The sequence below is a fragment of the Nothobranchius furzeri genome, chromosome 3 (assembly GCF_043380555.1).
Source record: "Nothobranchius furzeri strain GRZ-AD chromosome 3, NfurGRZ-RIMD1, whole genome shotgun sequence".
Lineage (NCBI taxonomy): Eukaryota > Metazoa > Chordata > Actinopteri > Cyprinodontiformes > Nothobranchiidae > Nothobranchius > Nothobranchius furzeri.
Genome location: NC_091743.1, coordinates 2,681,173 through 2,702,567, shown reverse-complemented (window position 1 = coordinate 2,702,567; position 21,395 = coordinate 2,681,173). Strand labels below are relative to the sequence as shown.

At 44.8% G+C, this 21,395-nt stretch overlaps 1 protein-coding gene and 1 long non-coding RNA gene across 2 annotated transcripts in view; one reads left to right on the top strand and one right to left on the bottom strand.

Annotated features, from left to right (window-relative positions):
- Positions 1-5,970: 5,970 nt before the first annotated feature.
- On the bottom strand, positions 5,971-6,814 carry LOC139068818 (uncharacterized). Its single transcript, XR_011520064.1, has 3 exons — positions 6,591-6,814; positions 6,316-6,409; positions 5,971-6,195 (listed from the first exon to the last, which is right to left on the bottom strand). It is a non-coding gene; the product is annotated as an uncharacterized lncRNA (long non-coding RNA).
- A 53-nt stretch (positions 6,815-6,867) lies between these two features.
- si:dkey-156n14.3 (zinc finger protein ZXDC) overlaps positions 6,868-21,395 on the top strand; it is a 46,186-nt gene continuing 31,658 nt past the window's right edge. Inside the window, exons 1-2 of the mRNA XM_054733976.2 lie at positions 6,868-8,914; positions 8,978-9,130. Coding sequence (XP_054589951.2) covers positions 7,060-8,914; positions 8,978-9,130 — 2,008 coding nt within the window. The 5' untranslated portion in view covers positions 6,868-7,059. The remainder of the gene's footprint in view (positions 8,915-8,977; positions 9,131-21,395) is intronic.

Sequence of the window (21,395 nt, the reverse complement as noted above, 5' to 3'; positions counted from 1 at the left end):
AACAACAACAATAACAACAACTACTTGACATCAGTCATGGAGAGGAGGGAACAAGGAGTGGACAGTAGAGAGGGGGGACGGGTGCAGGGAGGGTGCTAGTTTAGAAGATGCTCTCTGAAGAGCAGGGTCTTCAGGAGTTTCTTGAAAATTGAAAAGGAAGCCACAGTTCTGGTAGTGTTAGGAAGGTCATTCCACATTTGTGGAATGATGCATGAGAAGAGTCTGGATTGTCCTGAGCGTGGTGTAGGCACTGCTAGCCGACGATCCCGCGATGACCGGAGCGGCCGGGCCGAGACGTAAGCCTTTGCAAGAGGATTCAGGTAGATGGGAGCCGTACCATCTCGGACTTTGTATGCTAGTGTTAGCAATTTGAATTTGATGCGTGCTGCTAGCGGTAGCCAGTGGAGCTCAATGAACAGAGGAGTGACGTGTGCTCTTGTTGGCTGATTGAAGACCAGACGCGCCGCTGCGTTCTGGACCATTTGAAGAGGTCTCACAGTACAGCCTGGAAGACCAGTTAGAAGGGCATTGCAGTAATCGAGGCGGGAGATGACAGTAGGTTGCACCAGGAGCTGGGTGGCATGTTGTGTTAGGTATGGTCTGATCTTTCGTATGTTGTACAGCGCAAAGCGGCATGAACGAGCATCTTTAAAGGTCAGGTGTTTATCAATCCCAAAACTCAGATTTCGAACTGCCTTTGAAGGAGCCAGAGATAGGAAGTAATTTCGGATTGAGATATTGTGCTGTATGGATGGTTTTGCTGGGATGACAAGTAGGTCAGTTTTAGAGAGGTTGAGTTGGAGATGGTGGGATTTCATCCATGTTGATATGTCAGAGAGACAGTTTGATATTCGTGCAGAGACAGTGTGGTCGTCCGGTGGAAATGACAGATAGAGCTGGGTGTCGTCTGCATAGCAGTGGTAGGAGAAGCCATGTGATCGAATGATCTCACCCAGTGAGGTGGTGTATATGGCAAAGAGAAGAGGTCCTAGTACCGAGCCCTGGGGGACTCCTGTGGCAAGATAGTGCACGGTAGAGGATTGTCCAAGCCAAGATACACTGAATGATCGTCCTGTGAGGTACGATTCAAACCAGGCGTGTGCTTTCTCTGTGATGCCCATGCTAGAGAGTGTGGACAAAAGGAAGCCATGGTTGACAGCGTCAAATGCAGCCGACAAGTCGAGCAGGATAAGCACTGAGGATTTACCTGTCGCTCTAGCTTCTTTTAAGGATTCCATCACTGCTAACAGAGCAGTTTCAGTGGAGTGGCCCTTTTTGAACCCAGATTGGTAAGGGTCAAGCAGACAGTTTTGTGAGAGGTATTCTATGATCTGCTTGAAAGCCACTCTTTCAATGGTTTTGGACAGAAAATGGAGGAGAGAGATAGGTCGGTAGTTCTCCACATGATTTGGAGGAAGAGATGGTTTTTTAGCAGCGGTTTAACCTGAGCATGCTTGAGAGAGGTGGGAAATGTACCGGATGTCAGTGAAGCGTTGATGACATGTCTGACTGCTGCGGCTACTGTAGGAGCAATAGCTTGGAGCAGCTTAGTTGGAATGGGGTCCGGTGGGCATGTAGAAGCTTGGACAGACAGTTCTCAGTGACAGTGGAGAAAGAGGAAAATGAAGCAGTAGGGCCTGAGATGGTTGGGCTAGAAGGAGTTTGTGGTAGTGAATGTTCAGGGGTGGCCAGTTGAGTAAACTGTTTTCTTATCGCTGCCACTTTGTCAGTGAAGAATGAGGCAAAGGTGTCAGCTGATAGACTGTTGGCTGGAGGTGGAGACGGAGGGGTGAGCAGAGTTTTGAATGTTGAAAATAGTTTCTGAGAGTCAGTAGAGCTGAGAATTTTGTCAGTGTAGAAAGCTTTCTTTGCATCAGTGATGCTGGCAGAGAATGAGGACAGTAATTCATGAAATTTCAATAGATCACCAGGATCTCTTGTTTTGTGCCATTTCCGTTCTGCAGCTCTAAGATTGGTGCGTAGAGCCCGGAGGGTATCATTTAGCCAAGGGTGTGACTGAGAGGATCTAGCAGGTCTAGTGGCTAAAGGACACAAGTTATTAAGACAAGAGCAGAGTGTGGAGCAGAGTGACTCGGTGGCATCATTCACTTCATAAGCAGAGAATGTGCTGGGAGATGGAAGAGTGGAGGCAACAAGAGAGGAGAAGTGGTTGGGTGCAAGATTGTGGAGGTTGCGGCGGAATGAGACCATTGGGGAGGAAGCAGTGGACCTCCCTTGTAGAGTCGAGCTGAAATGGATGAAGTAATGATCGGAAAGATGCAGCGGTGTGACAGAGATTGTGTCTACGGCACAGTTTCTGGTGAAAATGAGGTCAAGTGCTTTTCCAGCTTTGTGAGTTGGAGGGCTTTGTACTAGTTTTAGATCAAATGATGACATTAGTGACAGGAAGCCTGATGAGCTGGGATTGTCCAGGTGTATATTCATGTCTCCAAGGACCATTGTGGGACAGTCGTGCTCAGGAATGGAGGAGAGCAGGGTTGACCTGGTTGGCGATATATGACAACCAAAAATAATTTTCCCAGTACAATTACCTGGATGGCATGGTATTGAAAGGAGTTGTATTTAGTGATTGGTAGCAACTGACTATATATCCATTTGTTGGAAATGAACATGCCCGTTCCACCACCTCGGCCAGATACACGAGAAGTGTGGGAGAAAGTGTGGTTAACTGAGAGAGCAGTTGGGGTAGCATTGTCACATGGTTGGATCCAGGTCTCAGTGAGGGCCAGTGCATCGAGTGACAGGTGGTTAGCATATGCGGTAATGAAGTCTGCTTTGTTTACAGCTGATTGGCAGTTCCACAGTCCCATAGACAGGTGGGCGACTTCGGGGGGAGTTGGTTTTAGCGAGCGGAGGTTTAGAAGGTTGCGAAAGCGGTTTGCTGTGTGTGACCTTCCTCTGATGCTAGTGATCACAGGTATAGGATAATGGTGCATTTTGCTAGGTGTCGATGGAGCAGCGTCTGGGTCGAGCTTGTTTGCTCTGTGTACACGCGCAGGTAGACACGTACGTCTTTACCCCGGAGGGGTGAGACACAAGGGCTGACGCTTCAGTTATGCCACCAAACTTATGCTGTGCTACTAGTTGGAAACAGTGTTCATGGTTGAGACCTAGACGACCTGATGAGTGCTTTCAGGGAGGGGAGAAACGGCTCGTTCACAGCCCCTGATTGCACTCCACTGCCTGTTCACAACTTATTTTCAAAATGACAAAACCTTTCAAATAATTTTATGTTGTTGGGATTCTTTCTCCAAACAATACAACACAAACAATGATATTTTAAATAAAATACAAGCTAAATGTAAAAACTGAAATAACATTTCTTCCTGCTTTCCTTTTCCACATTTTTCTTTTGCTCATAGACGTTGAGTGTTGCTTCAGTCGAGAATAACAGCAGGTAAAATGATGCTTTGCTCCATTTTTGGTCGACAACAACATTAAAATAAGGTTGGAGGTGGTTCTGATTCCTCTTCCTCTGGATCGTCTGATTCATGGATCTGACTGCTGCTGCTTTCGTCCCAGGCGGACGCAGCTTGACACAGCTGTTCCGGTTGGCTGAGAGTGTAAGTCTCAACCTGTGGCTACATTTATACAATATCAACCGTATCCTGTGCTTTACTACAGCTGGGAATTCATGCATGGCATGATGTTTCATTTGCTTTTACCGGGACACAGCAAATGCTGGAGACTGACTGATAGCCACCATCTAGCAAAGGAAGTATTAATGTTTCCAGACGCCACCTGCAACCCTAACTCTATCTGCCAAAGAAGTGAGTGGGAGTTTATAAGCCAATAAAAATTATTGGCTGATCTTGTTTGGTGTGTATTGATTTCACATACAATGTCTGAATTTTAGACACATGTTGATGCCAGGAAAGAGCTTATTTTCTACAAATGGCAAAAGCTATTTTAGGTTTTGTGTGAAAACGTGTACAGGACTCCAACCGCTCGTCTCATCCAACCGGACACAGAGAAAAAGAAAGAAAAGTTCAGCAATCTTCACATCCTTCTTCCAGGATGACAGAAGGAGCATTAGACGAGAAGACTATAAATCTGGTCGTGGAACGTAGCAGCTCCACTGGGGGGAGGAGATTCTGCTGTGACGTCATATATGACACATCTAATTTGTTATCATTTTATTTACCAATTTTTACAAGCTAATAAATCTCAGATTACATGAAAGACATAGTAGAAACACACAATATTTATCATTAAAATGACGTACAGCACGTTTGATTCAGGGCATGAGGCAAACAGACCAGAAAATAACTTTTATAGTCCCGTTCATGAACCCATGAGGTGACTGGGGCTCCCTAATATGAAAGTATTTTAATTGGTTCTTAAGTGCTGATTATCAGAAGTGTGGACTCGAGTCACATGACCAGGACTTGAGTCAGACTCGAGTCATTATTTTAATGACTTCTGACTTGACTTGATAAAATCAATACTTACGACTTGACTTGGACTTGAACGCCAATGACTTGCGACTTGAATCAACTTGCATCTTTTGACTTGAGCATATTTGATATTTTTGCACAAAAGTGGCCCGACATGGACAAAACTCATAAATGATTCATCGTTCTGGGTGTGACCTTGGACTGCTAAATGCAGCAGCACTTTGTTTATAGTCAGTTTCACTTTCGGCTTGTTTGAGCAAATAAATGAAGCTTTAAGAAACTTTATTTCTGGAATATATTTATTATCATTGTCATTAAATTTAAGTTGGACAGATGAGTTGATTATGACTTGAAAATTCAAAGTTAAGGACTTGGACTTCCACATCATTGACTTTGGACTTGACTTGGTTGTTTTTCAGATTCAGATTCAGATTTCAGATTTATTGGCCAAGTAAAAGTACATTTACAAGGAATTTGTCTTCGGTAGATGTTCGCTCTCTAAAACATACAACAACCACAATAAATGAGAATAAAAATACCTAAAAACACATATGAACATGTATACCCACACACATGTTCATTTACACACACACATATATACATACCCACACACACGCGCGCACACACACACACACACACACACACACATATCCATAAGCATACTGAATAAGTATTAAAAACTATAGTAAAAGGAAGGTAAAATAATCTACAGATTCAGGAGAGAAATGGCTGAAGGAAAGAAACTGTTCTTGTGTCTGGTGGTTTTTGTGTACAGTGATCTATCGCGTCTGCCAGATGGGAGGAGATGGAAGAGAGTAGATGCAGGATGTGTGGCATCTTGGACAATATTCAATATTGTCAAAAACAATGGCTGTGTCTCAATTCAGGGTCTGCATCCTTCGAAGGACCCAGCCCACCCGGCCGACGTGGGCTGCGTCCTCCGTCGGCCGGGTAGACCGGATGTTAACGGCTGTGAATTTGGACAGGCCTAGTCTTCATGAACGCCCTCCGCGAACGTTCCGTCGCCTAGCAACCGTGGAACCGCTGGGCAGAAGGGAGAAGGAACTTTAAACGATGGAGCTCGACGTTTTATTTAGCTTTTTAACCCCCAGAGACCCAAATTTAGAAAACAACTGCAAAATCTTTTTTTAACCTTTCACGTTGTTCTAGGAGGCCAGATAAACGGGCCTATTTACACATTTTAACAGCCAATAGTGTTGCAGAACTGAACAATAGGACCTATTAGCAATGTAAATGTGGTTTTAAAAAGAAAAAAAATGGGGAAGGTTTATTCTTGTAGACTTAAATCTGATGTTGTAATATTACAACCGTGGGTCTCTGGGGGTTAATCATTTCCTTGACTGTTGGAGAGCTAATTCAGAGAAAATACTTTAGACTAGCTGAGCCTGAGCAAAGATGTGATCATAGTTTTTAATACTTTCTAAGGGTCTTAATTTGACCAAAACCGATTTATCACCTTTTAAGACTTTTCAAGACCCAGCGGATACCCTCTAGTAAACAATTCTCATTTGTAAACAAAAATAAAATTCAAGAGTTTAATGCAGAACTGATTTTATTTAGATATTTCTTTTATATGTACATGTTTAATCTTTATTAACCATTTTTTTCTAGCAAAGTAAAAAGCTGTCAAAGTTCTCCCTTCTCTCCTGGGCCCTCTGCTGCTCTGCCTCCCTCTGCAGCCTCATGTCCTCCCTGATCAGCTCCAGAAGCTCATCGCTGGCACCTTCCCCTGGATGCCCATTTTCTCCAGAATAGTCTTAACAAACATGTAAGAAAAGAAACAGGAAGAGAAAAGAGGACAACGGGTTATTCCTTTCATGTTTTCGCAGAAAAAATAAACTCAAACGAGTTTTTAAAATATGAGATGTTATTGTACCTCCATGCCACAGCCGCCGAATACTTTGCTCCGGTGATCATGTGGTCCATCTCCGTCCTAAGCTTAATAAATTCCCTGGTTTTCTCTTTTGTTCCTAAAATACAAACTTCTATTAAAATCAGGGGGAAACGTAGCGGGAGAAGTACGACACCGAGCGGCCGAACATACGAGCCGAGACCGCAATACAAGCACTTTTACTGTAACATTTCTGACTAAAATAACGTTCATGTATCACAAAAAGTCCTTAACCTAACAGTTTTCAAGTTTATACTTACATTTATATGCGCAATCCTCTCCGACAGCTCCCGCTTCACTGTCCGCCATTGTTTCTAAGTTTTTCTGCTGGCCGGCCCGCAAGGCATCTTGGGAAATGCTACCTATTGAAGGATGCACCGGACCCATCCTTCATTCAGGCGAAAAGAAGGCCGCATTCGTCGACCACATTTGAAGGAGTCTTCGAATTGGGACAGGCCTAGTCGCGGCGCTGTCACGTAACCGGCCGACGTAGGATGCAGACCCTGAATTGAGACACAGCCAATATTTTTGACTTTACTCGAGACTTGACTGGAAAGACTTGTGACTTGGCCACACCCCTATTGATTATTATGTCTTTTTAGCTTGAACTGGACGTGTCTGGGATTTCCGTGTGGACCCTGAAGGCAGCACTTGGCCTGTAAACTGTACGCATCTTCTCCGGTTACAGGGGCGGGGCCTGTTTAGTGTAGCTGCTACAGGGACACCAAGATGGAAATGCAGGGGCTTTCTGATGCTCCCAACATTCGCTCTCAACATGGCGGCCTGCACGGGGCCCCTTCAGCAACACTCCAGTCCTTGCCTCGTTTTCTTAACGCCAAAAAGGAAACGGACAGGCATCCGGGTCCGCCCGAGCCTCAAAATGAAAACCACAACGCCAGATCGAAGACATCACCGTCCCGCCTGCTGGCAGAAAATGGCAGCTATTCGCCTGTCTGCAAAACCCAGTCGGGGACTAGCGTCACCCTCTCGGATGAAAGAGCTGTTTTGGGACTGCATCACTTGAACGCAGACAAAGAAAGTGATCTAAATGCGCTTCTTGTTTCGCACGAGCTCAACAGGACAGGCTGGAAATACGACGAGAGCGGGGACGCCGTCCTGCAAATGGCGCTGCCTCTGTTCGAGGAGGAAGAGGACCTGGTGCCGCAGCGGCAGCTGGCGTTGCCTTGCCCGACTTTACACCAGCAGCCTTCTGTAGCGAGCAACAGCGCTGCCGCTTCTAGGAGCTCGACCTCCGTCAGCAAGGCCGCCAAACGCACACAGGACCTGCTGGTTGTCTTGAACGCTCTTCACGACGATGGGCTGGCCGAGACCAGCAGACGTCTGTCATGTGACTTCGGCGGAAGTCAGGTGAAAGCCGAAGACGCGGGGAGCTCCAAGGCCAGTCGCCTCGGCCCCATGGAAGGAGTCGGCGTCCCGTTAAGCGAGCTCAGCCCGGCCTGTCCTCACACACAGTCCGCGAAAACGGATTCTGCGCTCAGCTTCATTCCCGAAGGTTCTGCCGTGATAAACGTCGAACACGTTGTGTTAACGAACAAGTATGGCGATAAGATGTGTGGGCAGATTTGTACCGACGCGGGCGACAGGAAGCTGGTGAGAGAGCTGACTGGAATCGATGAAAACATCGCGTTGAGTTCCGAGGCGGCGGGCGTCGTGGAGGCTGTGGAAGAGTCGGATCATGCCTGTAACCCCGGTACCGACCCGGTCCCTGCCAGTGACACCTTCTCCGGAACCATCACGATAAACAACCAGAGCATAGTAGTGACCATAGAGAACGGAGTGTTGACTCTCGCTGCGCCTCCTGACGGACATGTCCGTAAGGACGATGACCTGGTGAGCCTAAAGGAGCACCTGGGCATGAAAGACCATGAGGACATCGTTCTTCTCAACTATGACAGTGGCACCAAGTCAATCGGGAAGATCAGCACCCTAGCTGTAGCTGGTCCTCAGCAGCAGGAAGAGCCCAGACCGGTCAGTGACTCGGAACTGACTCTGGTGGATGACAGCTCGTTTTCAGAGCTTTCGTTTGATTCCTGTCCCATAGTGAAACAGGAGGCAGGGGCACTGTGCACTTTGACAGAGATCGATTTGGTCACTTCGTTGCCCAAAGGCACCATGGCAGAATGTGACAATGCCAACACAAGCCCTCTACCACTAATCAGGCCAAAAAAAGACACCGTGACCCCCTTTGACTGTCCTGAACCAGGCTGCTCATGCACATTTGAGTCTCGCCAGAAACTTAAGGTCCACCTTCTGAACCACACCGAGGACCCGCGGCCTTACCAGTGCATCGTGGAAGGCTGTGGGTGGGCTTTTGCTACCTCGTACAAGCTGAAACGACACCTGCAGTCCCACAACAAGCAGCGACCACACATCTGCCAGTTTGAGGGCTGCGGGCGGCGGTTCACCACCGTCTACAATCTTAAGGCTCATGTTAAAGTCCATGAGCAGGACAACGCCTTCACTTGTGAGAGCTGCAGTGAGAAGTTCCGCAGCATCACACGCCTCACCAATCACCAGAGGGTACACTTTGAACCACAGAGACCCCATAGGTGTGAATATCCAGGTGGGTGCTGCTGCTTACATTGATGCTAACCAGTATTAGCACTAACACTCCTTTCCTCCACAGGCTGTGAGAAAACCTTCATCACATTCAGTGCCCTGTTCTCCCATAACCGCACTCACTTCAGAGAAACGGGCCACTTCGCATGCACTTACCCCGGATGTGACAAGACCTACGACAAGGCGTGTCGGCTTAAAATACACACGAGGAGTCACACAGGTAAGCCGATCGTACGTTAAGGTTGTCCTGAAGGTGCCACTCGTGTTTTGGGACGTTGCACGGATCTGTTTTATTGTTACGTTCATGTGGGAAAAGTAGGGATGCACCATTACCAGATGTTCACTATTCCAAGTCTGACTGCTTACTGTTGGGTACTTTTAATAGCAAGTGCAGAGCACCATAAAGGCCCCTGACCCACAGTTGGAGGACTTTAGTCCCTTGTTTCAGAAAGCGAAGCACATATATTACGTTACCTTTTAATGTTGTCCGACCACAAACTTGAATGGTTTGACATTATGACGAGTGTGCCGCTTCTCTTTAACTTGCCAAAGTAAAAAATATGAAAGGTATTCAACAAAGTGTGTTTCATCAAACTATGAATCATTAATATTTAGGGCTGCAACTAACGATTATTTGGATCGTCGGATTAAACAGGAAAATGAAACTTCTAGGGGAAAAATTTTCTCTCCTTTTTAAAATTTAATATATTTCATTAATATTTCAGGAGTAAGCTACTGGAAATGCTAATAACATTTAATTTCTACTGCGATTACGTACGGGTTAACAATGATGCAGTTTAAATTATGTTTACAGATAGATGCATTTAAATGCTACAGTGGCTTGCCATATACCTTCAGCGGTGTTGGGCAGAGCGGACTCGAAGCAGTAGAGCCTGTGGTACGTACCCTGTGGTACTCCACAATTAACCCTGGAGGACAAAGAAGATTGGTCCTGTTCATTAACGATATCATTGGTCAGTCATTACTTTAAAGCATTCAAGTCTCGTTGTTCTATAATTGTTCTTAATCAGTAAAGTATGACAATAGCGTATGATTATTACGGTTCGAGTCCTGTCTGCTCCTGGACTCGTCTGGTGACCCGCAGCAGAGAGGAGCTTTGTTACGGCGCTTCTCCAGGCGGCGAGGCTGGCCGTAAACGGAGCGTTTGGTTTGGAGAGCTACTGTTTCTCCGTCATATGAAGATGGCTGGACAGCGTAATGCCTGATTACACGCCTTTCTTAACGCTAATCTAATAATTTTCTGATAAATTCCGTTAGTTTATTAACGAAGCAGAGGGAACTGTCTATTCTCATTTTCTGAATTTTGCAGAAACTCATAGATTTTCCCCCCAAATTATTTCAGCCTGGGGGGGGGAGACACGTCCAGCCCTATTAGGGCTACAGATAGACACCAGCCCGGGTCTGAAGCCGGGTTTCCACGGTCTGGACCCGGTGTAGCTTACCAGAACTTCTCCGCCTCCCTGGGCCGGTCCTACGGGCTGTTTTCAGGAACTTGGACAGGTGTACTTGGAATGGCCAGGATAAGATGCTGAGCAACACTTTAGGTTAACTCATGCTGACTGGTTGTAACTCAGTAGCAAATGACATCATCGGACACCGATGCAGGTATGAGTGCTACCGGCTATGTGATCTGGGAAAAATAACAGCGAGTTAATGTAGACAAATCATTTTTGACTTTTTCCAGAGGAAAACCCGCAGAAGGCCTTGCAGCCCAGCGTGTGTGATTTTAACTCACAAGCTAAGTAGTGAGGCAAAGACTGAAGACCAGAGAGGTCCAGTTGTTGACACGGGGGCTGGACACAAACGCATTCCCTCCTTTCAGATTTTAAAAATGAGGAAACCGTGTAATTGTTTCATTCCACTTCCCAATGAGGCAGCCTTGTATCGGTCTGTCACAGAGTACTATTACAAGTTACCTTCTTGTGAAACCAGCTGCACTTGTTAATGACCCCGGTGGAAACTCACCGATGCTTAAAACCGTCGCGCCTGAAGCATTACGACGACAAACTACAGTAGTTATAAAGGCACACTAACATGTCACTGGACCAAAAGGACCAGTGACATGTTAAATCATTTCCCACTAACATCAACATCCCATTAAAAAAAAATTTCTACTTTGTCAACAAATCCAATAGTAATGGGCTCGACACACGGTAGGCGACCCGCGGCAGCGGCAAAGCCGTCGACGCGTTCTGTTCCATGGCGAAATCGAAACTTCCGTTGTTTTGCTTGGCTGTGTCAGGTTGGAGGGAATTAAGGTGATTTAAGCGGTTCAGAGTTAATAAAGCGGTAGATATGATGTTTCACAAGGTGCTGCTAGAGTTATGTGAAATCTTACTGCTGATTTTACTATAAAACATAATAATAATCAACTTCTCCTCCATGTTTGCTCGGAGGTGTGCGGAGCATCCTGTCTGCTCATTGGTCAGTGAATGAAACCTCCGTTGATTGGTCCTCGCCCGAGCGACAGCGATGAAAAGTTGAAAATATTTCAACTTTCTGGGATCGCGTCGCCGGGTCGTCCGTGCACGGCACGTGCACGAGTGTAAACTTTCACACGCACGTTTTTCGCGTTTCGCTTGGTAGGAGGGAGACCCGCGATTATCGCTTTGTCGCGCATGTCTCATTGAAAATGAATGGAGGAGAGGCGATGTCGCCTCCCGTGTGTCGAGCCCATTCAGAGAAGTGGCATCACTGACGTTGATTCTGAGAGAGAAGCCTAATCTTAGTTTTAACCAGGGCTGCAAGGTAAGGTACTTGCTGTTGTGTGAGGAAGATGCTGTTCACGGACGTGCTAGTCTAGGTGCTGTGGAGGAAAACCGAGAAACCAGCTAATGCTAGCGGGCAGCAGGCTCACGATCATCTGAAGAAACACGAAGGCTGTGAAACTAAGATGATCTAATCTCTACAAGCAGAAGAAAAGTCCCCCTCACTCTGTTTATCCTAGCTGTCTGCAGCGCTACGGAGCAGCAGCCGGGTTGCTGCTGCTTCAGGTCTGCTCCATACGCTGCAGCAGGGTATGGCAAGTCACTGTAGCATGTAATTCACAAAAGTGTCTATCTTCAAGCATAATTTAAACTGGATTATTGATAACTCGTACATTATGAATATGTCACCAGTACGTGTTTTGTAGAAATGAAATGTTATGGGCTCGACACACGGGAGGCGACATCGCCTCTCCTCCATTCATTTTCAATGAGACATGCGCAACAAAGCGATAATCGCGGGTCTCCCTCCTAAGAAAAACGCAAAAAACGTGCGTGTGAAATTTTGCGCTTGTGCACGTGTCGTGCACAGGCGACCCAGCGACGCGATCCCAGAAAGTTGAAACATTTTCAACTTTTCATCGCTGTCGCTCGGACGAGGACCAATCAACGGAGGTTTCACTCACTGACCAATGAGCGGACAGGATGCTCCGCACACCTCCGAGCAAACATGGAGGAGAAGTTGATACGTGCTGTGACGGATTTCCCAGACCTGTACAGTATTTCTACCAAAGAATGTAGAGATATTCAGAGAAAGGCCGCGGCGTGGGAAGTTGTTGGTGCCAGAAGTAACACGTCAGGTAAGTGTGAAACGTTTTTGTAAGTTTATCTCGTGCAATAGCAGACCTAACAAAAACATTTACGTATTTGACATACAATCTAATCGTTTAAATCAAAACAACGGAAGATTCGATTTGGCCATGGAACAGAACGCGTCGATTGCTTTGCCGCCGGCCTCTGCCGCGGATCGCCTCCCGTGTGTCTGGTAACAGAAGAGACGCGACGAATTTCGCTGATTGTGGTCGTTTGCCGCCTCGCGTGCATCGAGCCCATTATCCAGTAGCTTACTACTGACCATGTTACATGAAGTACATGAAGTTTAATTTGGATACACTTATAAATATGTTCTTTTGACTGAGATGAGTGACATGAATACAAACTGTTACTGATATGTAGGTCGATTTTGTTTAATAAAATATCAACTAAACATCAGATGGGAACTACACACCAATGTAACACATATTATGGAGCCTTTCATAACAAAGTCTGACACTTCAGCCTCATAGTTGCTTTATTTCATATTTTTAGCAGCAGACCACGGTCGTCTCACTCGAAACATGTTAGGTGGAATATTTGATTAATCAGAAGATTTAATAGAATATTCAAAAACTAAATTATCCAATGGCTGCAGTCCTATTTTAAATTTTAACAGAACAAAAAACAAAAACACGACCAGCACCAAACCAAGGGACGTCTGAGAGGGGAAGAGTTTTTATAAAACACGGCGGTGTTGTACCTGAACAAGTTCATCCTATGATCTAGGGCTGCAGCTATGGAATATTTTTGTAATGGAGTACTCTAATAAATGAGCCTTTTGTGTTTGTAAACCCTCATATCAAACAGCATGTTATAAAACATGAAAGACCTCTTAAAATGAACAAGCAGTTGCCAGTTATTCTTCAAGTTTTATTCAAAATTAGTTTTCAAACCTTCAGCTCTTCAACTTTACTTCACAGTAAACAAACGCCTGAGTAAACAACCTGAGCCCGTTTTCCCCTCGTGTGAGAATCTGCGAGCCCGGCGAGCCAGACAGAAACTAGGAGGATAACTGTTGGAGTAGCGCTGCGAGCGGCTGCGGCCCAAACAGAACCAGAACCGCTCACGGCGCACGCGCAAACATGGCTCACCAGCTGTTTCCCTACTAACACACGTCCGTTTTAATTTCTACACTTTTTCTCACACACAGTAACGAGGATTGTCGAGAAAGCATGTTTGCCGTGGTTATGTCCAATTATACTGATCACAAAACATTTATTTACTGTTTTTGTTTTCCTCCATAAATACCTGTGTCCTCCTGCAGCGATCCGAGGGACAACAACATCAATAACAACACAGTAAAAAGTCCGACATGTTGTGTAAAAACTGCTATTTTTAGCACGTTTTTAGGTCCGACGTGTTGCTAGCAGACGCACCGTGTCAGCTGAAACTGAGCGCTACAAACGAAAAAGTCGCACCGTGTTCGCAGAATGTATAGCGGACCTCCGAGTCCGCTTGCAGAAGTGACTTGTGGCTGTTTCCTGGTCAGGTGCTGCAGCATGGAGGACGTGGTGTTGTGGTAGGATAAATCCATTTTACAGTATTTACACTGGACTACGTTTTCCACCTCATGACGTGAAGAATGGTCCCACACCTTTGGCATTTTGTGTCTTTTCACACTCCACCGGGTCCACGTTGTCCGCCATGGCTTAAGAGAAACTTAAGTTACATTCACTACTCGCGTGTGCATTCAGTGTGTATGTGCGTCACTTATTTCAGTCCGGGTGAAACATGACCCCGGGTGATGGCAAAGCCATGAATTAATTAAACATGAATTAAACGAATCCTCGAGGCAGAGAATTTGATTCGAGGCTTTTGTGTACTCAAATTATTGGAGGTACTCGAGGAATCGTTTCAGCCCTACAACGATCATTCGTGATCTTGTTTTTTTTGTGAACATAAACCAAACTCTCACGTGTTTTGCCTGATGAATAATAAAGTAAGCTCATTCAGTCGTGTGAACGGGTTTATGAAAGGTGCTCTACCACAGTTTGAGAGCTCCAGATCTCCACGGAGCTAAAGCCTTAGCTAACACATCCTGTTAGCCACACAGTTTATAGAAGTAGAATGCGAAAACGCAACTATCGTACACATAATGTAATAATAAAATCCATAATGGGTTCATATGTGAGTGTTTAATGTCTCTGAGCAGCTCTAGAGTCAGATATTTATGCCGCAGCTGAAGGGTGTCAGAAATAACACCAAATGAAATGTTTGACTGAGTTTATTTTATTTGAACCCAGCGGTTCATTTCTGAAATGTTGGAGCATGAATCAAGTTCTGTTTGATGCAGAAAATAATAAAACACAAAACAAATTCTACACTCCAATAATATTTAAGATGTGTGTTTTATTCTTTCTGGTAATAACACCAGCAGGAGGCTGTGGGCTGGATTAGGATTAAATTACCCAGTTTAGGGCTGCTCGATTATGGCAAAAACATTAATAATCACGATTATTGTGACTGAAATTGAGATCTCGATATTTAGGACGATTTTTCAATTTATGTTGATTTTATTTGTTTTTATTCAGTCATAAAACTGCTCAGGGCACAATCAGGACAAAAATAAATAATAAACAAGATGATCACTAAAAGAACTCCTGATTCCCAGTATAAAAAGACCAATATACTTATAGCTCATAGTCTATGACCCAAGGGCTGTAGACCTTGGTTTAACTCATGTAAGTCTAACCAGTACAGAACCAAATACCAATATCTGGCAAATACTGACAGCAAGAATTATACAGTGGCATTTATAACAAATACATGCAAATTACTGTTCACTAAATGTTGTATAGCATTTATTGAGTCGTGTCAAGGTGCTGTAGGAGAGTGCACTAGCACCGTGTCCTCAGAGAGGTTAGTTATTAGTTATCAGCGTGAGGAACTTATTTCTACCTTATTTATAAACTATTTATTTACAGGTCCATCAGTTAATGTAATAATTGTCCCAACCACAGCTGCACCCCCCAACCCGATCTCACAGCAATCGGGGCAAGCTGCACGTGTGTTTAGCGCGCCGCACGCACACATATAGCCATTTTTAGCGGCTCAGGAGTCCGCAGGTGCGGTGTGTGTCACTCACTCTGGTTAATCCAACAGGGAGCCGGCTCCGTCTTTAGCGACTGACACATCACTACATCATTCCCTTTCCTAATGTCCTGAAGAACGGTCCGGAGCGCAGGCGGAGTGTTTAGCACCTGCAGGAAATGTCGACGACAGTTATCCAGAAAGTAGCTAAGGGTTACCAGAGATGTTTCTGAGGTGTTCGCTAGGTACTTTTAGGATTAAAAAGTCAAGAAGGGGGTCTGAGAAGCTGCTAGAAATAGCGTCAAAGTCGCTAAGTTGGCAACGGAGCGCTTCATTTGTAACTCAGGGCAGCACAAGTGGGAGGAGCAAATAATCGGCTTGTTTTTTTTGTAAAATCATTCAAAACTCAGATCGTAATTGTGATTAAAATTTGATTAATTGAGCAGCCCTAACCCAGCTGATGGATCTCCTTCACTAACCAGCTAACTACAAACCTTTCCACTGACCTGTCCTGTGGGACCCTCACCCTTTCACCCTCATGTCCACGCTGTCTCTGGAGGAGCAGATAGGAAACAAGACCTCCTGTAACTTAAAATGAACCAAAGCTTCCTCCCAGTTTCTCTTTAAGCTGAATTTAACATCAGTTTATCTTCATGAAACAAAATAATAAAGTGGAACAAGAACTTCTATCTTCTATCTCTCTCTCCTTTTAACTTCTCCGTGTCCCTAAATAAAAGAGACAGATGATCACGCTGCAGCCGCCGTCACTGACCCCGCCCCCTCCCCAAGACCGGATCTCCCGACATCACAACACTCGGTCTGACTGAGCGCTTCCAGGAGAAATAATAATTAAATTATGAAAATAATAACGCGTGTTTGGAGGAGCGTCCTCCGATCCTCTCTCTCTCTCTCTCTCTCTCTCTCTCTTTATCTCTATCTCTCCATCTCTCTCTATCTCAGCAGCGCAGCGGCGCGTCTGGTCTTCAATCAGCCAAAAAGAGCACACGTCACTCCTCTGTTCGTTGAGCTCCACTGGCTACCGCTAGCAGCACGCTAGGGCTGCAACAAACGATTATTTGGATAATCGATTAATCGGATGGGGTCTCGACACGATTAATCGATTAATCGGATTACATAGGGACATTTTTAAAAACTGCCAGGGAAACGTTATTTTTCTCCTTCCTTCACTTTATTAAACACAACATTATTAGAAAACAGTTCAATAGCAGAAAAACAACATGCCATCACCTAAATTGTCTTATAAGGCGTATAGACAGAGACCCTAAGCTACACCTATCTGTGACCTAAAATGCTTGGTCCAAGTTAAACAGCTTAAAGAGCAAGTCAACCCCTACCAGAGTCTAACTCCACTCCCGCTTCATGTTTGAAAAATGCAACACATGCTGTTGCCTGGCAGACCGAGAGGGCGGAGCCGCTAACAAATACACACACAATCAGGCTCACGACAGCATTGTGACATCATAATGTACCAGTTTACATCATAGCATACTTCTTAGCCAATAGCGGTGGCAGATTTAAATTAAAATACAGTGCAGAGTTTTTACCTGACAACGGCACAGCACTGCCAGTTTTAGGCAGAATATTTAAATTTTAACTAAGATGCACTGAAGTGCCAAATTATTGACGACACGTGTCTGCAGCACGATTAGACACTCACTTATTTAGTTTATCAGCAAAAAAAAGTTTATTTGGGGGTGACTTGCTCTTTAAGGGCAATTCTCATCTGTTTTGTTTGATCTCATCTGTAGACATTTATTATAACTGGGGATGTCAAACAACTAATTTTTAAATGTAATTAAACATAGGCTGTGAATTAATCAAAATTAATCACTATTTCCAAAAATGACTGAAAAAATACCAAATAAAACAAAAGTAAATGAATGCCATCCTCCTTGCGATGATGCCCTGGGCAACTGCCATAAAGTCACATCAAGAAATGCTGCTGATCATTCCAATGATCCCAAATAGACTCACATTAGGCCACATGAAAGCAACTGAACCCAAAAATATATTAACCAGTATATAACTGCACTCTCACACAACACGCCTGCAGCAACAGTTAGGACTCCTCCCTCCCTTTTAAAAGCGTTTTTGCTTCTGAGGACATTGTGGTTGTAAAACCACATGTTAGTAGTCTGGCCCCGGTGTGATCAACCAGTTTCTGCGGGAATGTGACGGCGGAACCGGTTCGCAGCGGCGCGAGTCCCCCCCCCCCCCCCCCTGACTATCAAATAGCGTCGCGCTTACGATTTTATAGACTTTTTTTTACGAGCTTAGGGCATGTCTAGCCTGTGTAATAATCTGGGGCTTGGGTGAATCACTTTTGAAAAGTTTTTAACTTACCCGGACACCGAGCTCTCTCCTTCCTCGCTGATGATTCTGACATGCTTGCGTTTAAGACGCTGCATCATCACCGTAGTATCCCCGTGCCATGCTAAGTCTGACCTACAAACGTTGCATGTCTTCGCCTGATTTCACTGAAAATGCTCCCAAACTTTAGAAGTTTTAACTTTTTTGGGGTCTCGCTGCTTCTGCCATGTTCCTCTTACAAACACCTGCCTGCTCTCCGGTCTGCGCGCAACGGCGGGCGGGAGGGGAGGGGGCTTTTGGAAGAGTTGCGCAACACAACGAATCGATGACGCAATTCGTTGCCAACGCTTTTAGTAATCGATTTTCATCGAATTCATCGATTCGTTGTTGCAGCCCTACAGCACGCATCAAATTCAAATTGCTAACACTAGCGTACAAAGTCTGAGATGGTACGGCTCCCATCTACCTGAATCCTCTTGCAAAGGCTTACGTCTCGGCCCGGCCACTGCGGTCATCACAGGATGGTCGGCTAGCAGTGCCTACACCACGCTCAGGACAATCCAGACTCTTCTCATGCATCGTTCCACAAATGTGGAATGACCTTCCAAGCACTACCAGAACAGGAGCTTCCTTTTCAATTTTCAAGAAACTCCTGAAGACCCTGCTCTTCAGAGAGCATCTTCTAAACTAGCACCCTCCCTGCACCCGTCCCCCCCTCTACCGTCCACTCCTTGTTCCCTCCTCTCCATGACTGATGTCAAGTTGTTGTTGTTGTTGTTGTTGTTAGCCTCAAGGGCAACATGCCGATTATCACTTGTAAGTCGCTTTGGACAAAAGCGTCTGCTAAATACATAAACATAAACTCTCTCTCTCTCACTCACTCACTCACTCACTCACTCACTCACCTGGTGCTTTGATTTAGGGTTGTTGGTTTGTTAGTGCGCTCCAGTTTGACAGCTACTGCTTTTTCCATGGTTTATGCTAGATTTCAAGTGGAAACGGGTGATTGTCAACACAGGACAGTCTCGGTTAGACTTTAGGCTCGTTGTCACAGGCTTGCACTAAAATGCATCAACTTAACCTGATGGGTACCTTTGGCCTTTTCTCTCTCAGGGTGTTTCCTGGCTCAGACCGAGGCAGAGGCGGTACCATCCTGACCGTGCGCCAGCACATGCGTACTCTGTGCATTCAACTGCTTCACTTTTTAAAGGCCACATATGTTGTCGTTAGGTGTTCTAATCTAAGCTTCTGTAGATTAATAGAATATTCCATTTGACGTTTCAAGTGAAACTAAACTGGTTTGCTACTAAAAATATGAAATAAAACAACAAAACTATCAGGCGGAAATAACGGACTCTTATTATGAAAGGCTCAATAATATGCATTAGATTGGTGTTTAGTTCCTTTTTCCATCTGATATTTATAGTTAAATGTTTTTAAACATGTGACCTACATTTCAGTAACATGTTAGGTTTGTATTAATAACACTCATCTTAGTCACAATAACACATAAATACATGCAGTAAAATATAATGTATTTCATTAACATGCATTTGTGTTGGAAATGCTAATAACATGTCATTTCTGCTGCTAACAGTGTAATGGTGGCGTGTCTGTTATGTACGGGTTGGCAATAATCCAGTTTAAATTATGTTCAAAGATAGAAGCGTTTGTGAATTAGATACCAAACGGCTTGCCGTAGCCTTGTAGCAGTAATGTGACCGTATCTGCAGCGGTTCTGATCCGTAGCGCTGCAGGATGCAGAACAAACAGGATGGTGGGGACTTTTCATCAGCATGTACAGTTGAGTCTTTCTCAGTTTTACATCATCATATATTTTTCTGTGCGCCACTTGATCGTGAGACTGCTACCGTTAGCTTTAGCATTAGCCCATCTGCGTGTAGCTGCACTTTTCATCCCAAACTTTGGACCGGTTCTGCCTTTGTGCCTTTGCTGGTTCCTTTATTTTCCTCCACTGCATCCAGATTTCCACACTGTTCACCAGTAAAAATCATTTTTCTTACTTTTGTTCAATAAAGTTCTGGAGAAAATAGTAATTCAAAGATGTTGCACCAGTGCTACGTTTAAAAATAGACTCACACGCACCGACAGTGTTTTACGTCGCGCTGTACAGCCCTGCTCTGATGTGAAGCTGTTTGATCTTTTTCTGCAGCAGTTTTAGCGCTTTTCGGTGCACCGCTGCTGATACAGCGCCCCTATAGTGGTGCAACGCTGCAACTGCAGTTATAATAACATCCATATCGCTGGGGGCAGAGTGAAATAAGAGTGAAGCAAATACAAGCTATACATACATTATGTCATATGCTGTAGACCAGTGGTTCCCAACCTTTTTCCCAAGGGACCCGGTTTTTACCAGTAAAATTTCTGACGACCCCCTCCCATTCTCTCTTCCAGTACAAACATTATTAAGAAATGATAAAATTGTTCAAGCACATTTTAATATGCTTTGATTCAATAGATAACAGTAACAGTAGGCTCCAGTACAGAACAAAGTCATTAACAAAACCAAACAGAGCATAATGTGCTTGACAGTTTGTATTCCTTTTCTGAACACATCGTTTCTTGTAAACACGGATAAATCAATCATTCCTTTCAATAAACGTTCGACACATAAAAATACACTGAGCAAAATGTACTTAAATGTGTATATTACTGTTTATACTAGATTATTTACTGTAAAGGCTGTGATTAATCAACCAGTCCTATCTTTAATGAACTTTTGACACTTGAAAATAAAACAGTGAGCTGAGCAAAATGTTCTTAAGTGTGTTACTTTTTCTGTACTAATTATTTCCTGTCTTAATATCAGTAAAATTTTCACTCATGAAAAAAAATGTGAGCAAAATGTAGGCTATAAACAAGTAATAAATGAAGTTTTAACCCCTTAAAGTGGAGAGGTCCTGGCGACCCACTGAGAGGCTTTGGCGCCCCCTTGTGGGGGTCGGGACCCCCAGGTTAGGAACCACTGCTGTACACCACAGGTGTCAAACTCAGGCCCTCTGGCCAAATTTGGCCCGTCAGATCAAATATATATTAAAACTGGCCCATTAGCCCATTTGGCCACAAAGACTGCAAGTCCCATAGTGCTTTGCGTCAGTCCAATTATCTGACTTTGAAGCCCAGAAACGGAGATTTTAACCGCTCCGTAGTCTGTTCTCGGCTGACAGACGGCTGCTAAAGTCAGCGACACGCTCCAGTCGGTGTGACTCTGGCTGCTGCAGCTTTAATCTCTCCTCCCCGACACACCGACCCAACGGCGTGGTCCAGCTGCTCTCCATGTTCAGCAGCACAAACCTACACGAGCGACTGTTGTCTGTGATGAAGATGAACAGAACAACAGGAGCCTCGCTGATGAACTCCTGATCAGCCCAGAGCCCACCCCACAGATGCAGGTGTGTAGCTGGAACAGGTGAGCAGAGCGGAGCAAGCCGAGCTAGGATTATTGTGGTTTCATGCTCTTTTTCTGCTCCAAAACATGAAAGTCAACAGGTGACATGTTGC